Source organism: Leptonychotes weddellii, chromosome 4, assembly GCF_054177405.1.
Source record: "Leptonychotes weddellii isolate Sample4059 chromosome 4, ASM5417740v2, whole genome shotgun sequence".
Taxonomy (NCBI): Eukaryota; Metazoa; Chordata; class Mammalia; order Carnivora; family Phocidae; genus Leptonychotes; species Leptonychotes weddellii.
The window spans coordinates 19,042,902-19,064,829 of NC_138372.1; the positions used below are offsets into that span (position 1 = coordinate 19,042,902).

Consider the following 21,928-nt stretch of genomic DNA (forward strand, 5'->3'; position numbering starts at 1 on the left):
GCTCTCGCTATCTCTCTCTCTGTCAAATAAATAAATAAAATCTTAAAAAAAAAAATATCCCCTGCTGAAAATGCCCATGGTTCCTTAGCACCTCGTGTCAGGGGCAAGCTCCTAAGTGCGGTCCACAAAGCCTCCCTGATTAGTCCCTGCCAGCCTCCCCGGTCTCATCCTCCACCAGTAACCCCCGCCCCTGACGCACATACCCACAGTGTCCACTGGAGCCACTCAAGGGCTTCAGAGTCCCTGAACACACCCTTCACTTCTATGCTGTTCCTTCTTCCTGGAAGAGCACAGTGGCTGAGGAGCATGGGACTTACAAGTAGTGTTTGGGGACAGACAGACACCTCTTAGCTATGTAACCTTGGGCAACTCACCTGACCTCCCCTGCACCACTCTCCTCATCTGTAAAATGGGGCTAAGGAGCACTAGCTCATAGAATTAGGAGGAGGGATTATGCACAGTAGTCACTTAATGAATAATAATCATTCTCCTTCTCTGCCTGGAGAACTTCAATTTGTCCCCCAAGAAGCAATTCAAATGTCACCTCCTCTGGGAAGCCCCCCTAGATTCCCACAGGTAAAGCTGGCCCTTCTCACATCCATCATGGCACCCACCTCATTATAGTGTACTTGTCTATTCTGGATCCAGTTTCCCCATCAACCTGAGCTCCTTGATCCAGAGTCAGGATTGAGTCTGATTTGCTGTTGTGTCCCTGGCCCCAGGTACAGGGCCTGGCACAGAGTGGGTGGCAGGAATGTTGGTTGGGTGACAGCCACGCCCTCCCCCATCCTCCAGCAAGCTTCGGGCCTCACTAGCAGACCCTGGGCAGCTGAAGATCCTCACGGGAGACTGGTTCCAGGAAGCACGCTCACAACGGCACCACCATGCCCACCTTGGCTCTGATCTTGTCCGAGCCTCTATCCGCAGAAAGAAGAGCTCCATGGGTAAGAGGAGATCCCCCAGGGTCAGGCTGGCTTCATACAGCCCAGGGCACTGGGTGTGCATGGACAGGAAGAGAGGGCCCCTGGTACTGTGCGTCTTTGGGTGGGCACCACCCTTCCACAAGCTCCGGGAGGTGAGTGAGCATCTCCAAAGGCCAGACTTCCTGAGACCAAGGTTCACAGAACTTCTCACCTGGCCACAGGAGACCAGGCTCCAGGCAGCGATGGGGAGGCTGAAGCTGCCGAGAAAGAAGCTGAAGAGGAGCTGGAGCCCAGGTGAGGAGGCCTGGCAGGGAGGGGAGGGTGTCTACCAGTCCCCTGGGGGCCTATCCCCTGACAATCACCTCTCCCTTCTCTTAGGCTCCCCATGGACAAGGCACCCCAAGAGATGCTCAGCAAGGCTGAGGTGAGTCATGAGTGACTGAATGAGCTAAGGAATGAGCCTATAATGCCCCTGAAGCGGAGGTGGGATGTGAGACTCAGGAGACTCAGGTCTGGGCCGCGTCACCCTTCTCTGTCAAATGGGGATATGGACCTGGCCTCTAAGGGAATCTCAGAATCTGGCTCTTAGGGGTGGTGGGGGACTGAGCTGGGTGAGGTTCAGGACTCAGATACTACTGTCTGCCACCAGTGGGACCCTGGGAGTCAGGCAGGGCAGGCCCTGATGCGGGAGGGGGTGTGCCCTGCAGGGCTCACTGGTCCTGCAGCTGGTTAGTTGGTTGCCAGCCCCGCCTACAGGGCTGTGCTAAATCCATCTGGGGTAGCCAGCTGGAGCCTCTGGCCTCTGACCCCACTGTGACCTTTGACTCCTTCATCATTAGTCCCCACTGTGACCTCTACCCCTTGCTTCTTTCAGAAACCTGATTTCCCCTCACCATATGTCCCCCTAAAGGCTTCAGATCATGAGGAAGAGCCCCAGGCCCAGGAAGGTGAGTGGGTGTAAGTTGGGGACCCCAGAGAGGTTTTGGGGGCCAGAGTCGTCTCTAAGTGACCCCAACCACCTGTGTTCACCTTCCTTCACCTTCTAACTCTCTCCATGATGCATGAGTATGCGCGCGCGTGTGTGTACGTGTACGTGTGTGTACGTGTACGTGTGTGTGTGTGTGTGTAGTCTCAGGGGCTTCCCACTTCAGCACTGGGGCCTGAATCTGCAGGTCCCCGGGGTGGCAAACCAGTCCCTCCAAATTTGCTTAGGGGCAGGCGGGAGAAGGCCACGCTCAGTAGCTTCTGCCCCACCCCAGCCCCGGGATCCGGGGACTCGCAGGTCTTTGCAGAGGAGGCGGACCCGGAGCCGGAGCCGCGGTCGCGGGGAGCGGTGTCGCCGCCACCCCCAGCCCAGGTAGGCGGGAGCGGCCCGCGGCTGCTCCCAAGACCCGGAGCGGATTCTGGGCGGGGAGTGCCCCTACCCCGGGCCGAGAGCCGTCGGGGGAGGGGCTGGGAAGGAGAGGACGGCCCGTCACTTCCCCCCACCTACCCAGACCCAGACGGCGCCCGAGATCCTGGAGAACGGGGAGGAGGCTCCGGGGCCCGGCCCCTCACTCGACCGCATGCTCAGCAGCAGCTCCTCGGTGTCCAGCCTCAACTCCTCCACGGTGAGGGGTGAGGGCTAGGGCCTGGGGACGGAGGAGATGGGTGGGGGATGCTTACCCCCCCGCCCCCGCCGGCCTTATCCCCGCGCGGAGCCCCGGCCTGACCCCTCCCTTGCCCCCTGATCTGAGCACCTCCCCTTCCCCCCTCCCCCGGCCCGGACCTGAGCCCTGCACCCCCGCCCTGACCTCCACCCCCGCCCGCAGCTGAGCGGCAGCCAGCTGAGCCTGTCTGGGGAGGCCGAGGCGGGCGCGGTGCAGGTGCGCGGTTCGGTGCACTTCGCGCTGCGCTACGAGCCGGGCACCGCCGACCTGCGCGTGCACGTGATCCAGTGCCAGGGCCTGGCGGCCGCGCGACGCCACCGCTCCGACCCGTGAGTGCCCGCCCCGCTCTCACCGCCCCACCCCAGCACCCTTCTTGCCCTGTCTTCCTGGTCTTCAAAATGGGAGTATCAACGTCCTTGGGAGGCGTGGGGATTGAGTGAGGAAACTCCTGGAAAGCCCTGCACGGGAAACTGTGCTCTGGGCTGGGGTTTGGGGAGGTAGGAGCTGGGAGGGCCCCCCCCATTAAGCTCGGGTCCTCCCCTGGCCTCCCACGCTCCAGCTACGTCAAAAGCTACCTCCTCCCGGATAAGCAGAGCAAGCGCAAGACGGCGGTGAGGAAACGGAATCTGAACCCGGTCTTCAACGAGACTCTGAGGGTGAGGCTGCGATGACCGGGCGGTCCCCCATTAATGAACGGGACGCCCCTTCCTGCGGGGGCCGGCTGGCAGGGGCAGTCAGAGTATGGTCGTTGCCCGTCGCTCCGATCCTCCGTTGTGCGGGAGGAACGGCCGGGAGGCCCTCCGTCCACGCGTTCTCCTGTGGGTCAGTGTAGTGCTGGGCATGGCGCTAGTCCAGACCCCCATGAAGGCCCTTCGGGGCCCCCCCGGATTCCCTCGTGCAAGGAGCGCGGTAGGATAAGCCCCCGTCCACACTCCCGCAGCGCTGAAGCCCGGGCCAGCCGCCGTGGTCCGTTAAAGCGCTCCTCCTGTCCCCAGTACTCCGTCCCGCAGGCCGAGCTCCGGGGCCGCGTGCTGAGCCTGTCCGTGTGGCACCACGAAAGCCTGGGTCGCAACATCTTTCTGGGCGAAGTCGAAGTGCCTCTCGCCACGTGGGACTGGGACTCTGAGCCCACGTGGCTCCCCCTGCAGCCCCGGGTGAGGCAGCCCGTCCGAGTGGGGAGACCCCTCGGCGCAGGTATCCCGCCCGCACCCCACCGCGCTTTCCCCCAGCCCCCTCAGACTCCGCCTTCGGCCGAGCCTCCCCTCGGCTGAGCCTCCCCTCGGCCTCGCAACCGTACTGCCCCGGCGGCCGGTTTGGTCCTCCGAGCTAGCCACGCCCCACCGGAGTCTGGAGACCCCACCCCTTTGACGGCCCGTTTCCCTGGGACCTGCTCCCGCCCCTGACCCGGCCGCCTCTCGCCTCTCGCAGGTCCCGCTCTCTCCCGACCACCTCCCCAGCCGCGGGCTGCTCTCCCTGTCCCTCAAGTACGTCCCCGCCGGCTCCGAGGGTGAGTGACCGCCCCGCGAGAGGCCACGCTGGACGGGCCCTGGGAGGAGGGGGCCACCGGTCCCGCGAGGGCGTGGGGCGGCGGGGCCTGAGATGAGCCTCTCCGCAGGCGCGGGACTGCCCCCCAGCGGGGAGCTGCACTTCTGGGTGAAGGAGGCTCAGGACATCGTGCCGCTGCGCTCAGGAACCCTGGATACCTACGTACAGTGGTGAGGGGCATCGGGACCTCCCGGCTTCCCTTCCTACCCTGCCCCCCCCCACCGCCAACACTCTCTGGAGCTCCCCACCTCCGATAAACCCCTCCTAATCAACCACCCTTGATTCCCCCTCCCCCCCAAGTCTGATCTTTGACCACTGTGCAGGGGTGAAGGGGACAACTTGAGCAAAAACCTGAAGTCAGGAAAGTTAAAGACATCCTTGAGGAGCTGCATTTCAGAGTGACAAGCCATAGGACTTGGAGAGCTGAGGCTGGGACCTGGGAGGTCACAGGGGCTCTTCCATGAAAAGAGCTGGACGGCCAGGCTGTGGGGCTTGGCCCTGAACTTGTAGTTCAGTGGTTTTCAAAGTAAGCTCTGGGGGACCTCTAGGGTGCCTCCAGGTGCTACCCCACACTCAGAGAGTGAAATGAAGTTAGAGGGATCAGGTTTTAAATTCCCAGCCCTGATTCCACACACAGACATTGTTTTGCTTTTACTTCTGAGTAGTATTTTATCTTGCAGAAAGGGTTCTGAGGCTTTAAAGTTTGGCAACTACTTCTGGGGGCAACAGGGAGCCAATGAAGGTCATTGTACAGGGAAGTAGCAGAACTGTATTTCAGAGACATTACTCTGGGGTCCTGTGAATAAGAGTTGTAACTTTAAAAACAAGAGGCCTGAGAGGTGGCTGGCCCAAAGGTCCACGAGTAGTGAAGGTCTGAGGCCAGGTCCCAGGTGGGAGCCAGAGGGCATGGACATTGTGAGGGAGAATGAGTAGGATTTGGTGACTGGTTGGTTCTTGGGGGTGTGAGGGGATAGCCACTTGATTGCCAGCTCACCTCCCCCACAGTTCAGTGCTGCCTGATGACAGCCGGGCCAGCCGCCAGCGGACAAGGGTGGTACGACGCAGCCTCAGCCCTGTGTTCAACCACACCATGGTTTATGATGGCTTCGGGCCTGCTGACCTGCGCCAGGCCTGTGCTGAGCTCTCCCTCTGGGACCATGGGGCCCTGGCCAGCCGCCAGCTGGGGGGCACACGCCTCAGCCTGGGCACCGGTGAGTGGGGCAGGGCCCTGGGGAGACCTGATGCTGAGAGACAGGGGCTCAGTGTGTGGCCTTGGGCGGGCACTTCTCCGCCCTTTCCTGAGCTTTGGTGTCCACTGAGAACTGGGAGTGGCACTGCAGAATCTGGGACCCGGCAGGTATTCCTTGGGACCTAGGGTGTCCAGTGTGACCATGCCCTTCACCCCTGTCTGCACATGTCCAGGCAGCAGCTATGGGCTCCAGGTGCCCTGGATGGACTCCACACAGGAGGAAAAGCAGCTGTGGCAGACACTCCTGGAGCGACCGTGTGAGTGGGTGGATGGCCTTCTGCCCCTCAGAACCAACCTGGTCCCCAGGACATAGCTGCCCTACAAGCCCCACCAAACTCCTCTCTGAACCCCCATCTCTGGGCCTGCCCTTGGCTAAAACCAATAAAGTCTATTCTAAGGGCAGCAACGGGCTGATGTCTGTTTCTGGGCAGCGAGGGTGATGGCAGGAAAGGCTGAGGGAAGTGAAGGGAACAGGTGAAGGAACTTTAGACTCAGACAGAAAGACCTTAGGGAGCTGGTCCCAGGACCGCCCCCCTCCCCGCCCCCCATACTTCAGAAGTTGCCAAGGCCCAAGTGTACAAAGGTGTTCTGTTTAATAGTCTTTGCCTGGTGATACCTGATAGGCTTGGGGCATCTCTGTGGTTGATTCCCCCCATTGGGGCTAGGCCTGGGCCCTACCCTGTCCCCACCCGCCTGGCCTTCTCCAGTTGGCCCTGAGTCCTGGGGTGGGGGTAGCAGAAGCTGCTTGTGTCTTCTCCATTCATCCATCCTTGGGTCCTGCCTCCCGTCTCTGAGCTCTCATTCAGCCTCCTGCGGGCCAGGGGTAACTGGTGTGGATCCTGCTCGCTGTGCCAAGACGGCTCTCCAGATGCGGCATACCATCCCTCCCCTGGGGAGAGCAGGCTCAGTGTGGCTCAGCCAGAATAAGGCCCTGGACTCTCTGTTACCCCACTGTCTGCCTGATGTAGCTGGGGGGGTCAGGATCTGGCCACCATGGAGCCATATGCATGGGTCATCCCTGGAGGGCTCAGGACATACCTGATGCGGGTGTAGATGAGGTCATCTCGGGTGGCACAGGTCAGTAGGGTACGGAGGGTGAAGCTGTGGTTCAGCAGCTGGTTGTGGACAAAGACCCGGATGCAGAAACAGTGGAAAAGAAAATCAGAGGAAGATGTGTCCAGAGACCCAGGTTCTAGCTCTGTTCTGCTACCAATATGCTACAGGGCAGGTAACACCCCTCAGGGGCCTGTTTTCTCATCTGTACCATGGCGGGGGTGGGGGGCGGGTACACTAAGTGCTCTTCCAGTACTGAGATTCTCTGCATCAGGGAAAGAGTGAGAAGAGCTGAAAGATGGGCAGAGACGCAATCTTTGGTGGGTGGGGGTCAAGGGTGGCCAGCACTCTCCCCCTCACCATCTGGATGGTGCCTGAATCCACATTCAGTCCTTGTAGCCACTGCACCAGGCCCTGGTCCACCGTGAGAGCAGCTGTGGAGGAGAAGTCAGGTGGTCAATGCAGGGGTACCTCCGGGCAGAAGCTGTCTCGCACTTGTCGTGAATGTTCCCCAGCCAGGTCCCACTCACCTGGGGGCTCGGGGGCCAGGGCGCAGGTCCCGGCCTCCCCGTTCACCCGCTGTAGAGCTTGCTGCACCAGGGCCTGGCACTCCCGTTCTTTCTCAGCCAGGACATCTCGGAGCCTGTTGGAGAGCGCAGAGGCTGGGCCAGTAGAACGGAGTGCGGGTGGGGAGGGAGGGTGAAGCTGGCCCAGAGGCCAGGGGCAAGTCCCAGGGGCTTTACCTGTCAGTCTCTGCTCGCAAGAGGCCCAGCTGCACCACTGGGGTTGGGGGTGCTTGCGCTGGTTTCCCCGGGAGCCGGCTGAGCTGGACCAAGGTCTCCTGCTGCTTGGACTGGGGTTCCTCTTCTTTACTCGACTCCTCTGACCTCGGTGGGACCTCCTCCGTCTCCACCTCTGCCAACCCAAGTGATTGGGTGAGCTGTGGCGGGGAGAGAACTCCCATTTGGGACACCCCCCCAAACACCCGGCAGAGGGCGCAAGGCTCTGGGTACCCAGCCGCTCCTTCCCGCCCCTGTCGCGGCTAACCCCCACCAACCACGCCCCCTAGCGGCGTCCGGTGTGCACGTCACGCCCGCAAGGGGGGTCACACCCTCGCCCTCAGGCAAGACAGCTCCACTCCCCGCTTTACCTGGGCCCAACACAGCCAGGGCTGCCCGCACCGCTCGGCTGAGCAGCGAGTCCAGCACGAACATCCAGTGTGGGCGGATCTGGCGCCGGCGGAGGATCTGCTTCACCTGGAGAGGGAGAAAGGGCGCGGCGAGCCTCAGAGGTGGGGAAAGAGTTGGAAAGACCTAGAAAGTCTTGCGCCAGAGGCAAGTCGGGTAGGCGGGTTTGGGGCAGAGGGAGGAGCTGGGAAACTAGGATTGGGCTGATGTCCCTTTGCTGATGGCTGTATCTTCCTGGGGGAGACATGCAAACTTGCAACATCAAGTCCTTGTACAGTGCCAGGCACAGGGAGCTCACTACGTCTTATTGGGCAGCCTGAACCGCAAGAAAGCTCCCTCACCGCGTCCGGGAAAGCGAAGAGCGGTCCGTGCAGAAGCGCAGGCCCGAGGCCTTGGGCCCGCAGCTGCCCCTGCAGCGCCCGCAGCTCCTGGGCCAGCTGCCGGCGGTTGGGAGTGTGGATGTGCGCCCCGAGGCAGCGCAGTAGCTGTTCCACATGATTCCTGCTCAGCCGGGGCCCCTGCGGAGGAAGAGGGGTTGTCAGTGGGTGGGCTCCCACCTGAGTCAAGAGAGCTGCGGGCGGGGGCGGGGGGAGCGGTGGGTGGAGGCGTGCGGGAGGCCATCAGCCGGCTTCCTGGCGAGGCGCGGCCGGCACCCACCTGCTCCTGCTGCCGGCACAGGCTGCCGGCCAGAGCGGGCAGCTCCTCCTCCAGCACGGCGGCCAGCATGGCCCGGCGCTTGCTCTCCTGGTGCAGCAGGCTCAGCCCGCAGCTCTCATCAGGGCACGTGGGCTCCTCGGCCCCGGCTTCCTCGGGCACCCTAGTGCAATGGGGGGCTGCGGCTGGACGCGGGTGGCAACACGGGCCCGCCGCCTCCACCCCAGGCTTTGAATCCTGGCTCCTACTTTGTCGCCTACCTCACAAGGGACAAGGCAGAGAAGCCTGGCGCTGAGGCGGCACAGTACTTACAAGTCAGAGCATCTGGGAGGAGGCACCCAATGCCATCCTCGCAAGTGGCTGGAGGTGCCCAGGCCCCCAAAGGGGACTTTTTCCGGAGGAAGTACAGGGGCGACCCCAGATGAGGCAAAGCCACTCCAAGACCCTGGGCTCTCACCGGAGCTGGCTGGTGTCTCCATAACTGAGGCAGCGCTTCGGGGGACTGGGTGGGTGCTGAAAGGGTGCCTGAGGGCGTGGGAATGTCTGGGGCTGGGTGGTCAGGTCAGCTGAAGGAGTGGGGCTGGCTGAAGGGGCATCTGAGGGAGGGACGAGGCCGTCAGCCCGGGCCCCCCTATTCAGCCCCCTCCCTCACCCCAGTGCACCCACTCCCTCCACCTGCATGTTACCTGAGGGCCGCAGTGCATGTCGGGGGGAGCCGGGGCTGCAGCTTCTCTTCCCGGGCTGCAGGAAGGGGTCCCCCAGCAGTGCTGGAGCACTGGCTCGGAGGCGGGGGTCTGGCTCAAAAGTTCGGAGAAGGAAGGCTTGGGCCTCCGCTGACAGAGAAGTGGGCACTGGTGGATGCACCTTGTACATGCCCACCTGGGAGGGGTCAGGGAGGACAGACAAAGGTCAAGTTTCGAGGTGTCCAGGGCTCGGTCTGTCCCCACCCCACCTCATGAGCCAGGCCGTGAGGGGTCTCACCTGAAACATGGCAGCCTGCGGGCTCCCTAGCTCATGGAAGGGTGGCCGACCTGTGGCCATCTCGATAACAGTGCAGCCCAGTGACCAGATGTCAGCTGCCTTCCCGTACCCTCGTGGGCCCTGGTCAATGATTTCTGGCGCCATGTACTGTAGGGTCCCTGGGGCAAGAGAGGTAGCCACAATGCTCACCTAGGCTTGAGATGATGCGGGGCTGGCAGGGGCTCTCACCCTCTAGCCACCGCGCCCACCCTGAACTCTGTCATCCAAACAATTCCCATCACCTATCCTGGTGGTCAAACATCTATCCTGAGTTTCCTCACTCATCTTGGGCTCCATCACATTCCGACTTCCTCACCCACAGTAGTGGATCCTGGACAGCATCATCCCCTCTGAACCCAATCACACACTTTTGCCTGCATCGACACTTCCAGGCTGCATTTCAGGCACTAAATTCACCATCATCAGCTACTCAAGCTCCAGTTCTAGATTCTATCACCTCACCCCTGGCTCAATCACCCGCCCTTGGTTCCGTGCCCCATTAGGGCTCTAACTCCATGGCCAGAAGAAACACCATTCCCTGGAAGTCCTAAGAATTCTTCTGTCCCAGGTCAGCATCTCCACTCCCCACCCCACACCCCATTACCTGTGAAGGTCTCAGTGCAAGGTGTGATGCCTGCCAGCCTCTTGGAGGTGCCAAAGTCAGAAATCTTGAGCAGCCCACTGAAGGTGTTGATCAGCACATTGTCCCCCTGAGTAGAGTGGACCTTGTGCTCAGTGGACATCAGGCTGGCCTCCTGATGGCAGAACTGGACCCTATCCCTGGATCCCATCTTCTACAATCGCAGCCTGACCCTGCCTCTATCAGCGTCCTCCCTCTGCCATCCCACTTATGATGGGTGCTGGGAGCTGGGAGCTGGCACCTGATTCGGCTTCAGGTCTGAAGTTCTCTCCCTCCCTAGGGAGCCTCCTTGATGAATTCCCCACCCTTTGCAAAGGGGTCGGCCTTCTTAATGTAAATTGCCAGTCTCTGTCTAGACCCATATGTCCTTCTCTCCCCCCTCCACCAGCTGCAGGCCTTACCTTGATGTCTCGATGCACTATGCGGTTGTCATGCAGATAGCTGAGTCCCTGCAGGATCTGGCGGGTGTAGAAACTGATGGTGCTCTCATTGTCCTGCAGGGGTCCCCACACTGACCGCAGCAAGGAGGACAGGCTGCCTGGGCAGACGCAATCCAAGATCATCACTGGCACCCCCTTACTCCAGCCTTCAGCTCTCTGCTCAAGGCCCAGGCACACTCATGCCATGACCCAGACTCCATCACCACCCAGTGCACTGTGTCAGCTAATTCTGGGCTACCCCACCCACACACGCTAGGACCCATTTTCCCCGAGGGTTCCCCACCCCTGCATGGCCCCATCCCCCTGCCCCACACTTCCAGTTCCACTGCCAGCCCACACAGGGCACGTACCTCCAGGCACTTCCTCCATGAAGATCTTGAGGTAGCCGCCCTGGCTGGTGGAGCCCAGGTAGCGCACGATGTTCTTGTGGCGAAGGCGTTTGTGCAGAGCAATCTCTTCATGCAGGGGCTGAGAGAACCTGGGGGCAGGGAGGAAGAGAGGAATAGGCCGGTTTGGGGCAGAGATGCTCACCCGACTCCAGCCGCAGGCAGGCCACGCCCCCAGGACCTGCCCCCACCACAGGCCCCTCTCTGACCTTCTCCATCTTATCACCCAGCCCACAGGCCCCTCCAGACCACACGGCCCCGCGTGTTCCCTGCCATTCTGCCCACAGGCCCCCTCCCTCGGGCCCCTGAGCCCGCCCGCGCGGCCCCGCACACCGCACCTGCTGTCCCGCTCCGGGATCTCCTTGATGGCGATGCGCACCCGCGTGTGCCGCTCGCGGCCCGCGTACACCACCCCGTAGGTGCCCTTGCCCAGCACCAGCCGCTCGCCCTTCTCCGTGTACTCATAATCAAACTGCGGGGGGCGGGCGAGATGGGGGCTCAGCAGGGCCCCCAGCCCTTCCCCCGCCTCTCGCGCTCCCAGGCTCCCTACCGCACCTCCAGCACCTCCCCCACGCCCTCCGCCTCCTCCGCGGGCGCCGTGGAATCCGGATTCGTCACCAAGGCTTGGATCAGGCCGCAGAACCTGAGGGTGGAGGAGGTCAGGCCGACGGGAGGGGCACCTTGGGCGGGGACTGTCCCCCCCTGGGCAGAGAGCACCGAGGGCACACGTCCCTTCCTTTCCCTCGCCGCCCCGGCCCCCGGCCGCCCGCGAGGCTGCGCGCACCACTGACAGTGCCCCACGCTGGGGAAGCACAGCTGCGCGTCCTGAGCCGGGGGCAGCGCGTACACGAAGCAGCAGCGCTCGTCCCGCTTCGAAGAGCTGGGAAGGGAGGAAGAACCGCTGTGAGCGCTCAAGGGCCGGCCGGCGGCGGCGCCCCTCCTCCCCGGACCCCGCCCAGGTCTCGCCTCTCACCTGACCCCGCAGATGGAGGCCACTGGGAAGGTCCAGCTGGAGGGAACGTCCTGGCAGAAGAAGGTGGCTCTCAGGGGGATGCTGGGGGGACTGGGAGAGTGGTTTGCGGAAGGGAGAAAGGTTCCGGAGAAGGGGTGCACAGCGGTGAGTGGGGGGCCTCAGCAGTGGCTTCACCTGGGTTTCGGGCTCCAGCAGGCTCAAGGTCACTGCGCTCACGGGATCAGTACCCTGAATCTCCAGCCTGGCAGGCAGCAGCACCTTGTTCATCTCCAGGACCAGCACCTGCAGGTGATGAGGAACGGGGTGGGTTAGAAGGGGCCCGCCCCTCTCCCAGGTCCCACACCCCCACTGGGCGGCCTCACCAAGCACTGGTCCCCTTGGGGACAGGCTGTCTTGAGTGGCTGACAGGACTGTAGCAAGAAGCGGAGCCAGAAGTGGGCTCGGTGCGGGGGTCCTTCGGGAAGCTCTAGCATGGGTCTGAAGTGCTGGTACAGCAGGAAGGTTTCCATCATGGACACCAGGTACCTGCAGACACAGCCTTGTCCTCAACTCAGCCCAAGCCCCCAGCAAGCACTGCCAGCAAGAGCAGACTGGCTAGGGTGTAGCCAGAACCTGGGCACTGGGTGTGGTAGGCACTGGTCTGGAAGGGGCCAGGTCACTGGCTCAGAGCTCAGGCCAGCATGCCAGGGGACATCCGCGCAGGGGCAGGCGGCCGGGGCCAGGCCGGGACTGCAGCGGGGGCCACCTACCAGATGGGAGCATCGAGCTTGTACAGCTGCTCTGCAGCCAGCGCCACCTGGGCGAGGTCATTGGCGAGGATCTGAGCTCCCAGGTAGAAGCCCACATCCCAGTAATACTGCATCTTCTCCACACAGCCTTTTCGGGCCAGCAGGCAGCCCAGCTTCATGCCTGGGGGAGAGGGGTATGGGCCCTAGGGAGTGTGGCTGCAGGTTTGGCAAAGCCCCGGTGTGGGCCGCAACATCCATGTGGGCAGGAACACAGAAATAGGGGAGGGGCCTGGGTGGCACAGTCAGTTAAGCGTCCAACTCTTGGGTTCAGCTCAGATCGTGATCTCGGGCTCGTGAGATCAAGCCCCGCATCAGGCTCCACGCTCAGTGCAGAGTCTGCTTGGGATTCTCTCTCCCTCTGCCCCTTCCCCTGCTTTCTCTCTCTCTAATAAATAAATAAATCTTAAAAAAAAATAACAACAACAGAGAAATAGGTGAAAACTTCGGTATGACTCTCAGGTGGGAGCGGGAGCTCAGGCACAAGGAAGTTGTGGGGAACAAGTGTATGTCGAATGCGGTATGTAAGGAACACGGGCGTGGGCTTCGGAACACTTGTGGCCTCAAGGGCTCAGGAGGGCCCAGGACAGGTATGAGCATCCGGATGTGTGTGCAGGTAGAACAGGTCCAAAAGGGGACCAGGCCAGACCCAGCTCCAGCCCGGGGTCCTCTCTCCCCTGGCCCCTCTGCGACCTGCCGGTGGGAGGAGGGTGCAGGGCTGGGACTCACCTATGAGCTGGAGCTCCTCAGAGTCCTCGAAGCACTGGCCAGCAGCAATGAGCAGCACAGCTGCATTGATGCCCGAGTGGAGGCTGGGCTCAACATCAAAAGCCTTGCGATACCTGGGGTGGGGGTGGGGACTCAGGGCCGGCCTGATATGCCCACAGCCCCATCCTGCAGCCCACCGTCCACTCGCCGGTGCCCCTTACCAGTGATAGGCCTGCTCCCGGTGCCCGGCGTCCTGGAAGCCGGAGCTGAAGAACATGTCCTTGTAGACACGGCCGCACATGCAGTAGAGGTCGGGCGCCACAGAGCCCTCAGCCTGGACCAGCGGCAGCAGCACGGCCAGTGCCTTCTCCCGGTCCCCGGGCCTGTTCCTCCTAGGGAAAGGGGACCCAGGCCGGGGGCTTACCTGATGGCCCTGCCCCACTCTAGCCACGAACCCCGAGACCCTGGAAAGCAGAGACCCTTCCAAAGGCCTGACGATAATGAACCCAGAAGGGCTGTGACTCTGGTCAGTACCGGCCTTTCTAGAAGTAATGATCCCAGAGAGCAGTGATTCCTAGCAGCCGTGACTCTGAGGGACAGTGCCTGTGGCAGCTGTGAGCACTTGGACGGCCTCCCCAGGCAGCAGTCACAGAACCCCAGGGCCCACGTGACATCAGTGTGACCCTGGTCAGCGAAGTCCCTGAACAGCACGGGTCCCACACTGCAGTGACCCCACATGGCAGACACCCATGTCCCTAGGCGGCTAGGACCTAAGCCTTGCTCTGCCACTCACCGGTTGAGGGCAAACGTGTAGTGGAAGCAGACGTTGTGCTGCTCAGCTACGTCGCAGGTGGGCAGGGCCTGCAGGGTCTCCACCAGCTCGATGATGGCCGAGTAGTCCTGCGGGGGGGGGGATGGCGTACACTGGCATGATGGCCTCTGGGGGGGGACCCTGAGGGAAACGTTGAGTTTGGGGTCCCCTCCCATCCCTGACACGCCATCTTCCCACCCGCCACACCTTACACAGAGAACCCACTGCGTGCCCCAACTTCCCTCCCGCTCTGGGAGAACGTGCCATGATCATCCCCTATTACGGGTAAGGGAACCGAGGCTCAGAGACATGAGATCACATGCTCAAAGCCACCAGCGCGTGGGTGGCACAGCCAGGAGACAGACTCGGGTGCTTCTGACCCCGCCTGCCTCTCTGAGCGCCACACACCTGCACATCGCGGTAGGAGAGCAGCAGGTTCATGATGATGTCGGGGCTCAGCAGCTCCACGCTGTCCAGTCTCCGCTGCAGGCGGGCCAGCTCCTGCCGCAGCTGCTGCCCGCAGAACCGCTCCCGAGCCCGCCGGATGTCCTGCCGGATGGTCTCCCGGAAGTAGCCACTGATGCCCCCGGCCGAGGAGGGAGGGGGAGAGAATGATGGGGCCTGTCCCTCAGCCCCAGCCCGCTGTGCCCTCACCAGCCTCCTCCTGGTGCCCCCTCTCTGCACCCCATTACCAAGAGTCCGTGGGCGTGCTCTCCAGCAGGCGGGCCAGCCGGCCCACCAGGGGCGTCAGCAGGGCCTCAGTGCCCACCCCGGCCTGGACCAGCCCGTCAGCCAGGCCCCTCAGGAGGCCCGCGTCACCACACAGCACCCGACCAGTGGCTGTCACCACATAGGGGATCAGCGTGTAGCTGCCAACACAATCCTGGTGGGGGGGAGGCAGGAATCGGCAGGTCAGAGGTCGGCACCGGGTTAGAGAGGGACAGTGAGGGGGGTCAGAGGTCAGCACCAGTGGGGACTGGAACAGCAGAGAAGGGGCACACGTCACGAAGGTTGGCAATAGGAAACAGAGGGCCACATGGATGGCAGAGGAATTAGAGAGGTCAGAGGTGACTGAGGAGGCCAGGAAAGGTAGTGGAGGTCGAAGCGCACATTGGAGCGAAGGGTGGCTTCTGCTCACCGAGTTCTTCTGGAAAACATCCTCCTGCAGGGGACAGTCAGATTGGTATTCTGGGTAGCCCCACCCACCCACCCCGCCCAAGCCTGCCCCGACCGGCCTCTTGGCCACCTACCCGAAGAGCCTGCAGGTCAGGGAGGTCAGCCTGGGAGCAGAGGAGCACGTTGTTGGTCATGCTGAAGCTCTCCCGCACACCAAGGTGGTAGAACAGGGAGGGCTGCGCCAGGGAGCTGCTCACCTCCAGCACCACCACGTCTGCGGGCACACAGGTGGAGGCCCTGAGCCCCGAAGCCTCGCTCAGTGGGGAAGGAGACTGGGGATCCATCCTGGCTCAGATGGCCTTCCCATGAGACTCCAGCAGGGTCCAGTTTTGCTCTGGCCTCAGCTTCCCCCTTCTAGGTCCCTCTGGCTCTTACACAGAACAGATGATATCTGTGGTGTTGCAGAGAGGACTGAGCTCAACGGGCTGGGACCTCCATCCCACTGTTCAGAGCCTGTGGGCACTGAGCATGGAGGACAGGCGCTGTGCACCAGCCACCAGCCTGTTCCAGGCCATGTGAAAGGCAGGTGTTGCACAGACATACCCCGAGTCCTCAACGCAGTCTCTTGAAAGGGGCCGCACCGGCAGCGTGTGTAGACAGTGCTGTGCCTGTGTGTGTGACAGTGTCTGCGAGGGCCTGTGTGAGTCAATATATGTGCGTCGTGTGAGTCTAAGGCCGTGTGTGTCTTTGTGTCCTCGAGATCGAGTCAGACTTCACTTTTTTTTTTTTTTTCTAGAGAGAATGAGAGAGAACACATGAGAGGGGGGAGGGTCAGAGGGAGCAGCAGACTCCCTGCCGAGCAGGGAGCCCGATGTGGGACTCGATCCAGGGACTCCAGGATCATGACCTGAGCTGAAGGCAGTCGCTTAACCAACTGAGCCACCCAGGCGCCCGAGTCAGACTTCATTTTTACGCTGCGGTTTTAGGGCCATCAGACAGCTTGGTTCCCAGACTCTTGGATGAACAAGCGTCAGGGGCGGGGCGTCCGGGTTGGCGGAAGGGAGGGATGACCTGCGCGGGAATAGCCACCTTTCTGGCCCCGCCCCTAGCGACTCTGCCCTGCCTCCAGCTCCGCCCACTACCTCGCAACTTCTGGGGCCTCCTAACCTAAGCTCCCCCGCCCACAACCCCGGGCCTAAGGGTCCCTTAGTTTCTCCTTCCGCCGCTCTAGCCCGCTCCTCGGAAGTAGTGTGTCACCGCCCCTGGACTCCAGCCCCCCAAGTACGGCCCCTTTCCGTAGTCCAAGCTCCACCTCCCAGATCCGCCCTCACGAGCTCCACGCGAGATCGTCTTGAGGCTGAGCCCTCCAACCCCAGTCTTGAGATACCACACTCTGCCCCGCTCCCAGCCTCGCCGCGATCCTAACCCCGCTCCCCAGGCACGTTGCCGACTCCAGAGTGCTTTAAGCCCCAACCCCGGACCCCGGAGGCTCCGGACCTGGATCCACAAGTCCCAGCCCGAGCCCGGCCGTGCTCCAGATCCCCTAAATTCCACTTTTATCACGCCCCTACCTCGAACCCCTCAGCCTAGCTCACCTTGTGCCCCCCCAGACCCCACACCCATCTCGGGGTCTCCCCGGAGTCGCCGAACCACGCCCCTTTCGGCCCTCCCCGGGACCCTAAGCCCCGCCCCGGCCCCGCCCCGCCCCCAGCGCGCGCTCACCCGCGTTGTAGAAGGAATCCAGCGCCGCGGTGTCTCCCAGCGCCAGCGGCCCGAAGGGCAGGCTGCGCAGCTGCGGTCGCGGTCGCGGCCCGGGGAGCTGCGCGCAGGCCTCGCGCAAGCAGCGCAGGGGCAGCGGCTCCGCTTCGGCTCCCGCCTCGGCCTCCACCCCGGGCTGCGGCTCCCGAGTCAGCACGTAGACCACGCTGAGCGGCCGGCTTCGCGCGCAGCCCCGGCCGGGGGGCGCGGCGTGCGGTCGACCCCGGCTCAGCGCCTCGGCCAGCGGGTCCTGCCAGCAGCTGCCGGCGCGCTCCAGGGCTCCGGACCGCAGGCACGGCCCTGCCGTGCGGGGGCGCTCGGGCGGGGGGCGCCCGGCTCTGGGCACCCGGGGAGGGGCAGGAGCCAGTGGCTATGGATCCAGGGATCTCAGGATCGGGAATCTGGTACGGGAGCTGGAAATCCAGACTCGGCCAGAGGTCCTGTTCCGGGAATCTGGAGCCCAGGGCGAAATCCGGGGTGGGACTTGCAAGGTCCTGAGGATCTGAAGTCGGGAATTGGGTCCCGGGAATCGGGGACATCCAGTGATCCGCGGCTCAGAGTCACGTAAAGGATCCCGGGAATCGGTCCGAGCGTGTCCACCACCCGGACTCCGCAGGAAAGAGTCGGCCGTCGCTGTCCCCTGCCCTCACATGTAAGCCGGGCCCAGCCCTTTCCCGGCCGACTGGGAAAGCTCCACCCTCGGCCCTGGGGCAGAGCCGCTCCCTAGCGGCCCCGGGACTTGGCCTCTCCCCTCCCTCCTCTCCAGCCAGAACCACCGAGACTGGCGGCTTCCGGAACAGCCTGCGCCCCTGGGCAGACCAACCGGTGTGGACGGCTCAGCGCAGGCGCCTGTAAGATGCGTGCCCAGGCCAGGGCAAGGGGGGAGGTGTGAACTGCAGCACCTGCCCCGCAGGGATCTGTTGAATGAGTGGATCTCCAGAGACATCAGGGTATGCAGAACACAGTGAAGAGCCTACATCCTCCGGGGCCCTGCTGTGCAGGCAGGGAGGGACTAGAAACGGGGAAGCCTGCTTCCTGGCCTGCCAGGAACATGGTACTTGGCATCTGAGCCCAGGCCTTTGCCCTTTCTCCAGGGGGCTGCTTTCCCCAGAATCTAACCTGCTGTGGAGCCTTGCTGACCTCTGACCTCCACCCAAACATGACCACGGGACCTGAATCCCCACACAAATGTTTCTCCACCTGTCTGAAGAAGAACCAGAAATCTCAGCCCTTGAGCTACCACAACTGCACAGCCCCCCAAATCCCTAACCTTCCAGTGTGAGCTAGTGAGGCAGCAGTCTGATGTAAACCTCAGTGGGTTCTGGAATCAGGAGCTGGGGATTTAGGGAGTCTCCAAGACCACTCAGCAAGCCCAGAACTACCTGTAAGACTGCAGTTACCATAGTCTTAACTGTGTGTTGCTCTGCCACTTTTTAGAATGTGACGCTAGCAAGGTAACTGCTGGATAACTGTTACCCTGTGGAAGAAAAATGCACCTTCCCTGGCTTGACTCTGAGTTCAAACCAGCCCCGAATGGGACAGGCAAGAAGTAGTAGAGAATGAGAACTTGGCTCACAAAAGAGGCAGGGGTGGAGAACAGATGACTTAGAAGGCCCAGGCATGGGTCAACAGGGTGAGATGCTGCACAGTGTTCCCACAAAACCATCTACCTGTAGGACCTGGAGGACACCAGGGGGCTGTCAGTGGATGCTCGAATCCTTCCAAGTCCTCCACTACATGCTCCTCTGCCCTTGGCTTGCACACCTCCAGAGATGGAAGCCTCGCTACCTTCCGAGGCCAACCCTTCCATCTTCCTGACTAGAAGGTCTTCCTTGAAGGGAGCTGAACCCTGTGTCTCTGCTCTGCCCTCCTGAGTTTTTCCCAGTAACTGGGAGAGTCTTACAAGTCAGGAAAGGTTTAAAGTGACCTTATTTTTAAATGTGGGCAGGAGAGCAGTTAGCAATGGGGAGAGTAGCCAAGGTCCAGAAGCTGTACGGGAGAGATAAAGAGGACCGGCTGCCAGGGTATCCTAGTAAGCATCTTGTGAACCTTGCGGTAAGGGTGGCCCACGCCCTGGCCTGAGGCCCAGTCGATGCCATACTTGGGAGCCGTGGCCTCAGACACTGCGTAGCGTCCACTGAAGTTGGACTGGTAGCGTGATCCGTCCCACACGCCACCGTGGACAATCAGCGCAGTTGCTCTTGCTCCGCATGGTGGTCCACATCGTAGGTGGTAAAGGGCTTCCCGTTGTGGAAGCTCAGGGAGTCCCCTGGCCGGGAGGGGATGGAGGCACCCTGGAGCGGGACACCATGCCTGGCACCCTTGGAGAGATGATCTCACAGGAGCCTCAGAGCAACTGTGAGGGGGATGTTAGCAGATCCCAGGAGAAAATAGCAGCACCAAGGAGGCAGAAGGCCTCAGAGTGGGCAAAAGTGCAGTTGCCAATAAAGTCCTCCAGCTCCACCCACCCCACCCCCCACCCCCCGCGGCTCCTAGGTACCTGGGGGGAAGGGGGAGGCAGGGATGGAGGAATCCTCAGATCCCACGGTGGGGATTCAGAGTGCCAGCGAAATGCCCCTCCCAGGCCCCTGGGGCCCTGGGGGGAACTTACCCGGAAGAGCAAGAGCGAGCTGGTGCAAATTCTCATTCCCCAGCCAGAATTCGGACTCCAGCTCCCAAAACCGGCTTTGTAAGAGGACCAAGAGCAGAATAAACCCACAGAACCATCCTATTGCTTTTGGAACACTTGGGGAGGCAGAGAAGGCCAGCACAGGAGACAGGGAGAAGCAGAGGGCAGGTCAACAGAGAGAGGGCGCACTGTGAGGGGTGGGCAGACACCTGCCCCCTCTTTGAATTGGGGGCTTGTTGATAACGTGTGAGTCCGAGTGATCTTTGCCTGTAAATAGTGATGAACTCCACATTCCCTTACTAACTTCTGCTGACCGTCCCCCTCCTGCCGAAGCCTGACAAGTCCCAGGGTGACTGAAATGAGAGAAACATGGGGCCTGCCCTTGGAGGATGGTCAGTCCTGCTGGGAGTCAGATCAAAACAACCTGCTCTAATTTACTAGAAGAATCAAGATATTAGAGCAGAGAGGTCACCTCCAGAGTCCCAGGCTCAAGTCCTGGCCTTACCCTGACGTCCCCCACCTCCCACAGCAAGCCAAGCAGTCCCCAGGCCCTACAGAGTTTCTCTCCTCAATATCCTTCAGTCTAAGGGCCTCTCCTTCCCTGGTGACCTGGACCCCTGCCGTCCTCCTAACCTGTGTCCCTGCCTCCATCCTATCCCCCACCGCAGTGCACCTTCCATGGTTCAGCCCAAGTCTTTTTCCTAAAACATAAGTCTGACCGGGCCCCTCCTCTGTTTACAATGTTCCATGGCTCTCCATCGCCTCCCATGCTCCTCAGTCAGCCATTCCGTGCCCTTCATGAACTGGCTTCTGCAGAGGCCCTTAATCCATGCTTGACCTACACCAGTCCATCACCAACACCCCTGACCTCTTTTTTTTTTTTTAAGGAGGTTTTTTTTTTTTTTAAGATTTTATTTATCTATTCGACAGAGAGAGACACAGCGAGAGAGGGAACACAAGCAGGGGGAGTGGGAGAGGGAGAAGCAGGCTCCCTGCGGAGCAGGGAACCCGATGTGGGGCTCAATCCCAGGACCCTGGGATCATGACCTGAGCCGAAGGCAGACGCTCAACGACTGAGCCACCCAGGCGCCCCCACCCCTGACCTCTTATCTTTCCTCAACTCATTCACACGATCTCCTCAAACCCTCTCGTCCTCTCCTGCCTCCCTGTGTGTTTGTCTTTCCAGCTACCTGGAATGCCCTTCAGCCCCCATCTATCTAGAGAACTTCTACACAGCCTTCAAGGCCCTTTCAAATGGCATCTCCTCTGTGAAGCCTTCACAGACTTCTTCAGGCCCTCTGGGAGCTCAGTAAACGTTTGCGGGTGAGGGGCTGGGAGAGAGGCCTTGGCTCCAGTGGGCTCTGGCTCCCCCTAGGGGCCAAGAGGAAAAGTGTCCGCTGGGCCTGGCCTCGGAGCCCTTTGAGCCTCCCTGACAGTCACCAGCCAGCCGACTTCTTTGGTGTCCTTGTCACAACAAGCCAGAAGGCTCTGCCCTCGAGTAGGCATCGACAGCACCAGCCACTCAACGTGGCACGCCGGCTCAGCAGCTCCTGGCAGCTTCTGGGGCCTACAGAAGGGGAGATGGGCTGAGGGGAGTTGCCAAGGGGGGTTGCCAACCCTCACCCTGCAGGCAATGGAACAGGCCAAGGGTGGGACCCCCAGGAGCCCTCTCAGCTCCATCGGGCCCCTGAAGAGAGGCTCTACGGAGGGCTGGGCCATGTCTGGCGGCCGATCGACACCCCAGCACCACCTGATGCCAAGTTCCTGGCTCCTGTGAAGGCTGCCTCCTGGAACCACAGTAGGGGCACTGGATCTCCTGACCCAGGAAAAGACAGAGTGTTGGCTCTGAGGTCTGAGTACTTCCAAGGCCCACAAACCAGAGGGGAGGTGCCCAGGCCCCTCTCCTAATCCCCCCAACCTTCCATCCCCCCACGGTGGATTGCTCAACAGCAGCCGAGCAGAGACACCCCTCTCTAGTCCTGGGGACAGAAGCAAAGAAAGCAGAGGATACCCATGGTCCCACACACTCAGCAGGCTCACCCTTGGGGCCCATCTTGCCAGGTGGTCCAGGTTGCCCTGTAATCCCAGAGGTCAAGGTGCCTTAAGTCTCACCCCGTGCCCAGAGCAATGAGGGACTCGAAGCCAGAAGTCAGATCCCAGCTGCACTCCTTACTGGCTCTGTGATCGTGAGCACCCAGCTTATCGTCCCTGGGCCTGACTTTCCCGCTTAGCAAAATGGGATAGAACCAGCTACCTCACAGAGTCAACCTTAACACACACTAGGTTCCTTGCCCCTTGGTCATGGCCTCTCAGCTTAGACAGTAATCACTGCATCCCCAGCCTACCCACTTCACTCCAGGTCCCTGACCGCTTCCTGGCATCCCTGACTTTGAGGACCTGTA

The 21,928-nt window shown here is 61.6% G+C and overlaps 2 protein-coding genes across 5 annotated transcripts in view; one reads left to right on the plus strand and one right to left on the minus strand.

Annotated features, from left to right (window-relative positions):
• The window catches only part of SYTL1 (synaptotagmin like 1), a 10,915-nt gene extending 5,147 nt beyond the window's left edge, over nucleotides 1–5,768 (plus strand). For 3 of the 4 annotated variants that reach the window (XM_081817846.1, XM_081817849.1, XM_081817847.1), the window contains 13 exons: nucleotides 796–944; nucleotides 1,145–1,217; nucleotides 1,302–1,347; nucleotides 1,798–1,870; nucleotides 2,183–2,280; nucleotides 2,420–2,533; nucleotides 2,735–2,901; nucleotides 3,132–3,228; nucleotides 3,568–3,726; nucleotides 4,001–4,079; nucleotides 4,188–4,287; nucleotides 5,123–5,328; nucleotides 5,540–5,768. In XM_081817846.1, coding sequence (XP_081673972.1) covers nucleotides 796–944; nucleotides 1,145–1,217; nucleotides 1,302–1,347; nucleotides 1,798–1,870; nucleotides 2,183–2,280; nucleotides 2,420–2,533; nucleotides 2,735–2,901; nucleotides 3,132–3,228; nucleotides 3,568–3,726; nucleotides 4,001–4,079; nucleotides 4,188–4,287; nucleotides 5,123–5,328; nucleotides 5,540–5,679 — 1,501 coding nt within the window. In that variant the 3' untranslated portion in view covers nucleotides 5,680–5,768. Of the gene's footprint in view, nucleotides 1–722; nucleotides 945–1,144; nucleotides 1,218–1,301; nucleotides 1,348–1,797; nucleotides 1,871–2,182; nucleotides 2,281–2,419; nucleotides 2,534–2,734; nucleotides 2,902–3,131; nucleotides 3,229–3,567; nucleotides 3,727–4,000; nucleotides 4,080–4,187; nucleotides 4,288–5,122; nucleotides 5,329–5,539 lie in introns of all 4 variants that reach the window. The other variant, XM_081817848.1, reaches the window with a different exon arrangement.
• Nucleotides 5,769–5,940: 172 nt separating this feature from the next.
• On the minus strand, nucleotides 5,941–21,579 carry MAP3K6 (mitogen-activated protein kinase kinase kinase 6). Its single transcript, XM_081816837.1, has 31 exons — nucleotides 21,567–21,579; nucleotides 18,947–19,101; nucleotides 16,862–17,267; nucleotides 15,274–15,413; nucleotides 15,162–15,185; nucleotides 14,716–14,906; nucleotides 14,432–14,600; nucleotides 14,006–14,112; nucleotides 13,434–13,604; nucleotides 13,234–13,346; nucleotides 12,469–12,628; nucleotides 12,082–12,244; nucleotides 11,894–12,001; nucleotides 11,720–11,769; nucleotides 11,531–11,626; nucleotides 11,302–11,389; nucleotides 11,085–11,218; nucleotides 10,711–10,838; nucleotides 10,322–10,458; nucleotides 9,885–9,990; nucleotides 9,242–9,399; nucleotides 8,947–9,139; nucleotides 8,718–8,856; nucleotides 8,264–8,423; nucleotides 7,948–8,124; nucleotides 7,570–7,675; nucleotides 7,163–7,334; nucleotides 6,950–7,062; nucleotides 6,780–6,853; nucleotides 6,405–6,481; nucleotides 5,941–6,255 (listed from the first exon to the last, which is right to left on the minus strand). The coding sequence occupies exons 1-31, from the start codon at nucleotides 21,577–21,579 to the stop codon at nucleotides 6,165–6,167; spliced, it is 4,119 nt and encodes a 1,372-aa protein (XP_081672963.1). The 3' UTR covers nucleotides 5,941–6,164.
• Nucleotides 21,580–21,928: the final 349 nt, after the last annotated feature.

Coding starts and splice junctions, on each gene's coding strand:
- MAP3K6 (XM_081816837.1), bottom strand. Junction 12,245..12,468: donor AAGCTCGATGCTCCCATCTG/GTAGGTGGCCCC, acceptor CTGTGTCTGCAG/GTACCTGGTGTCCATGATGG. Junction 12,002..12,081: donor CCCAAGGGGACCAGTGCTTG/GTGAGGCCGCCC, acceptor CATCACCTGCAG/GTGCTGGTCCTGGAGATGAA.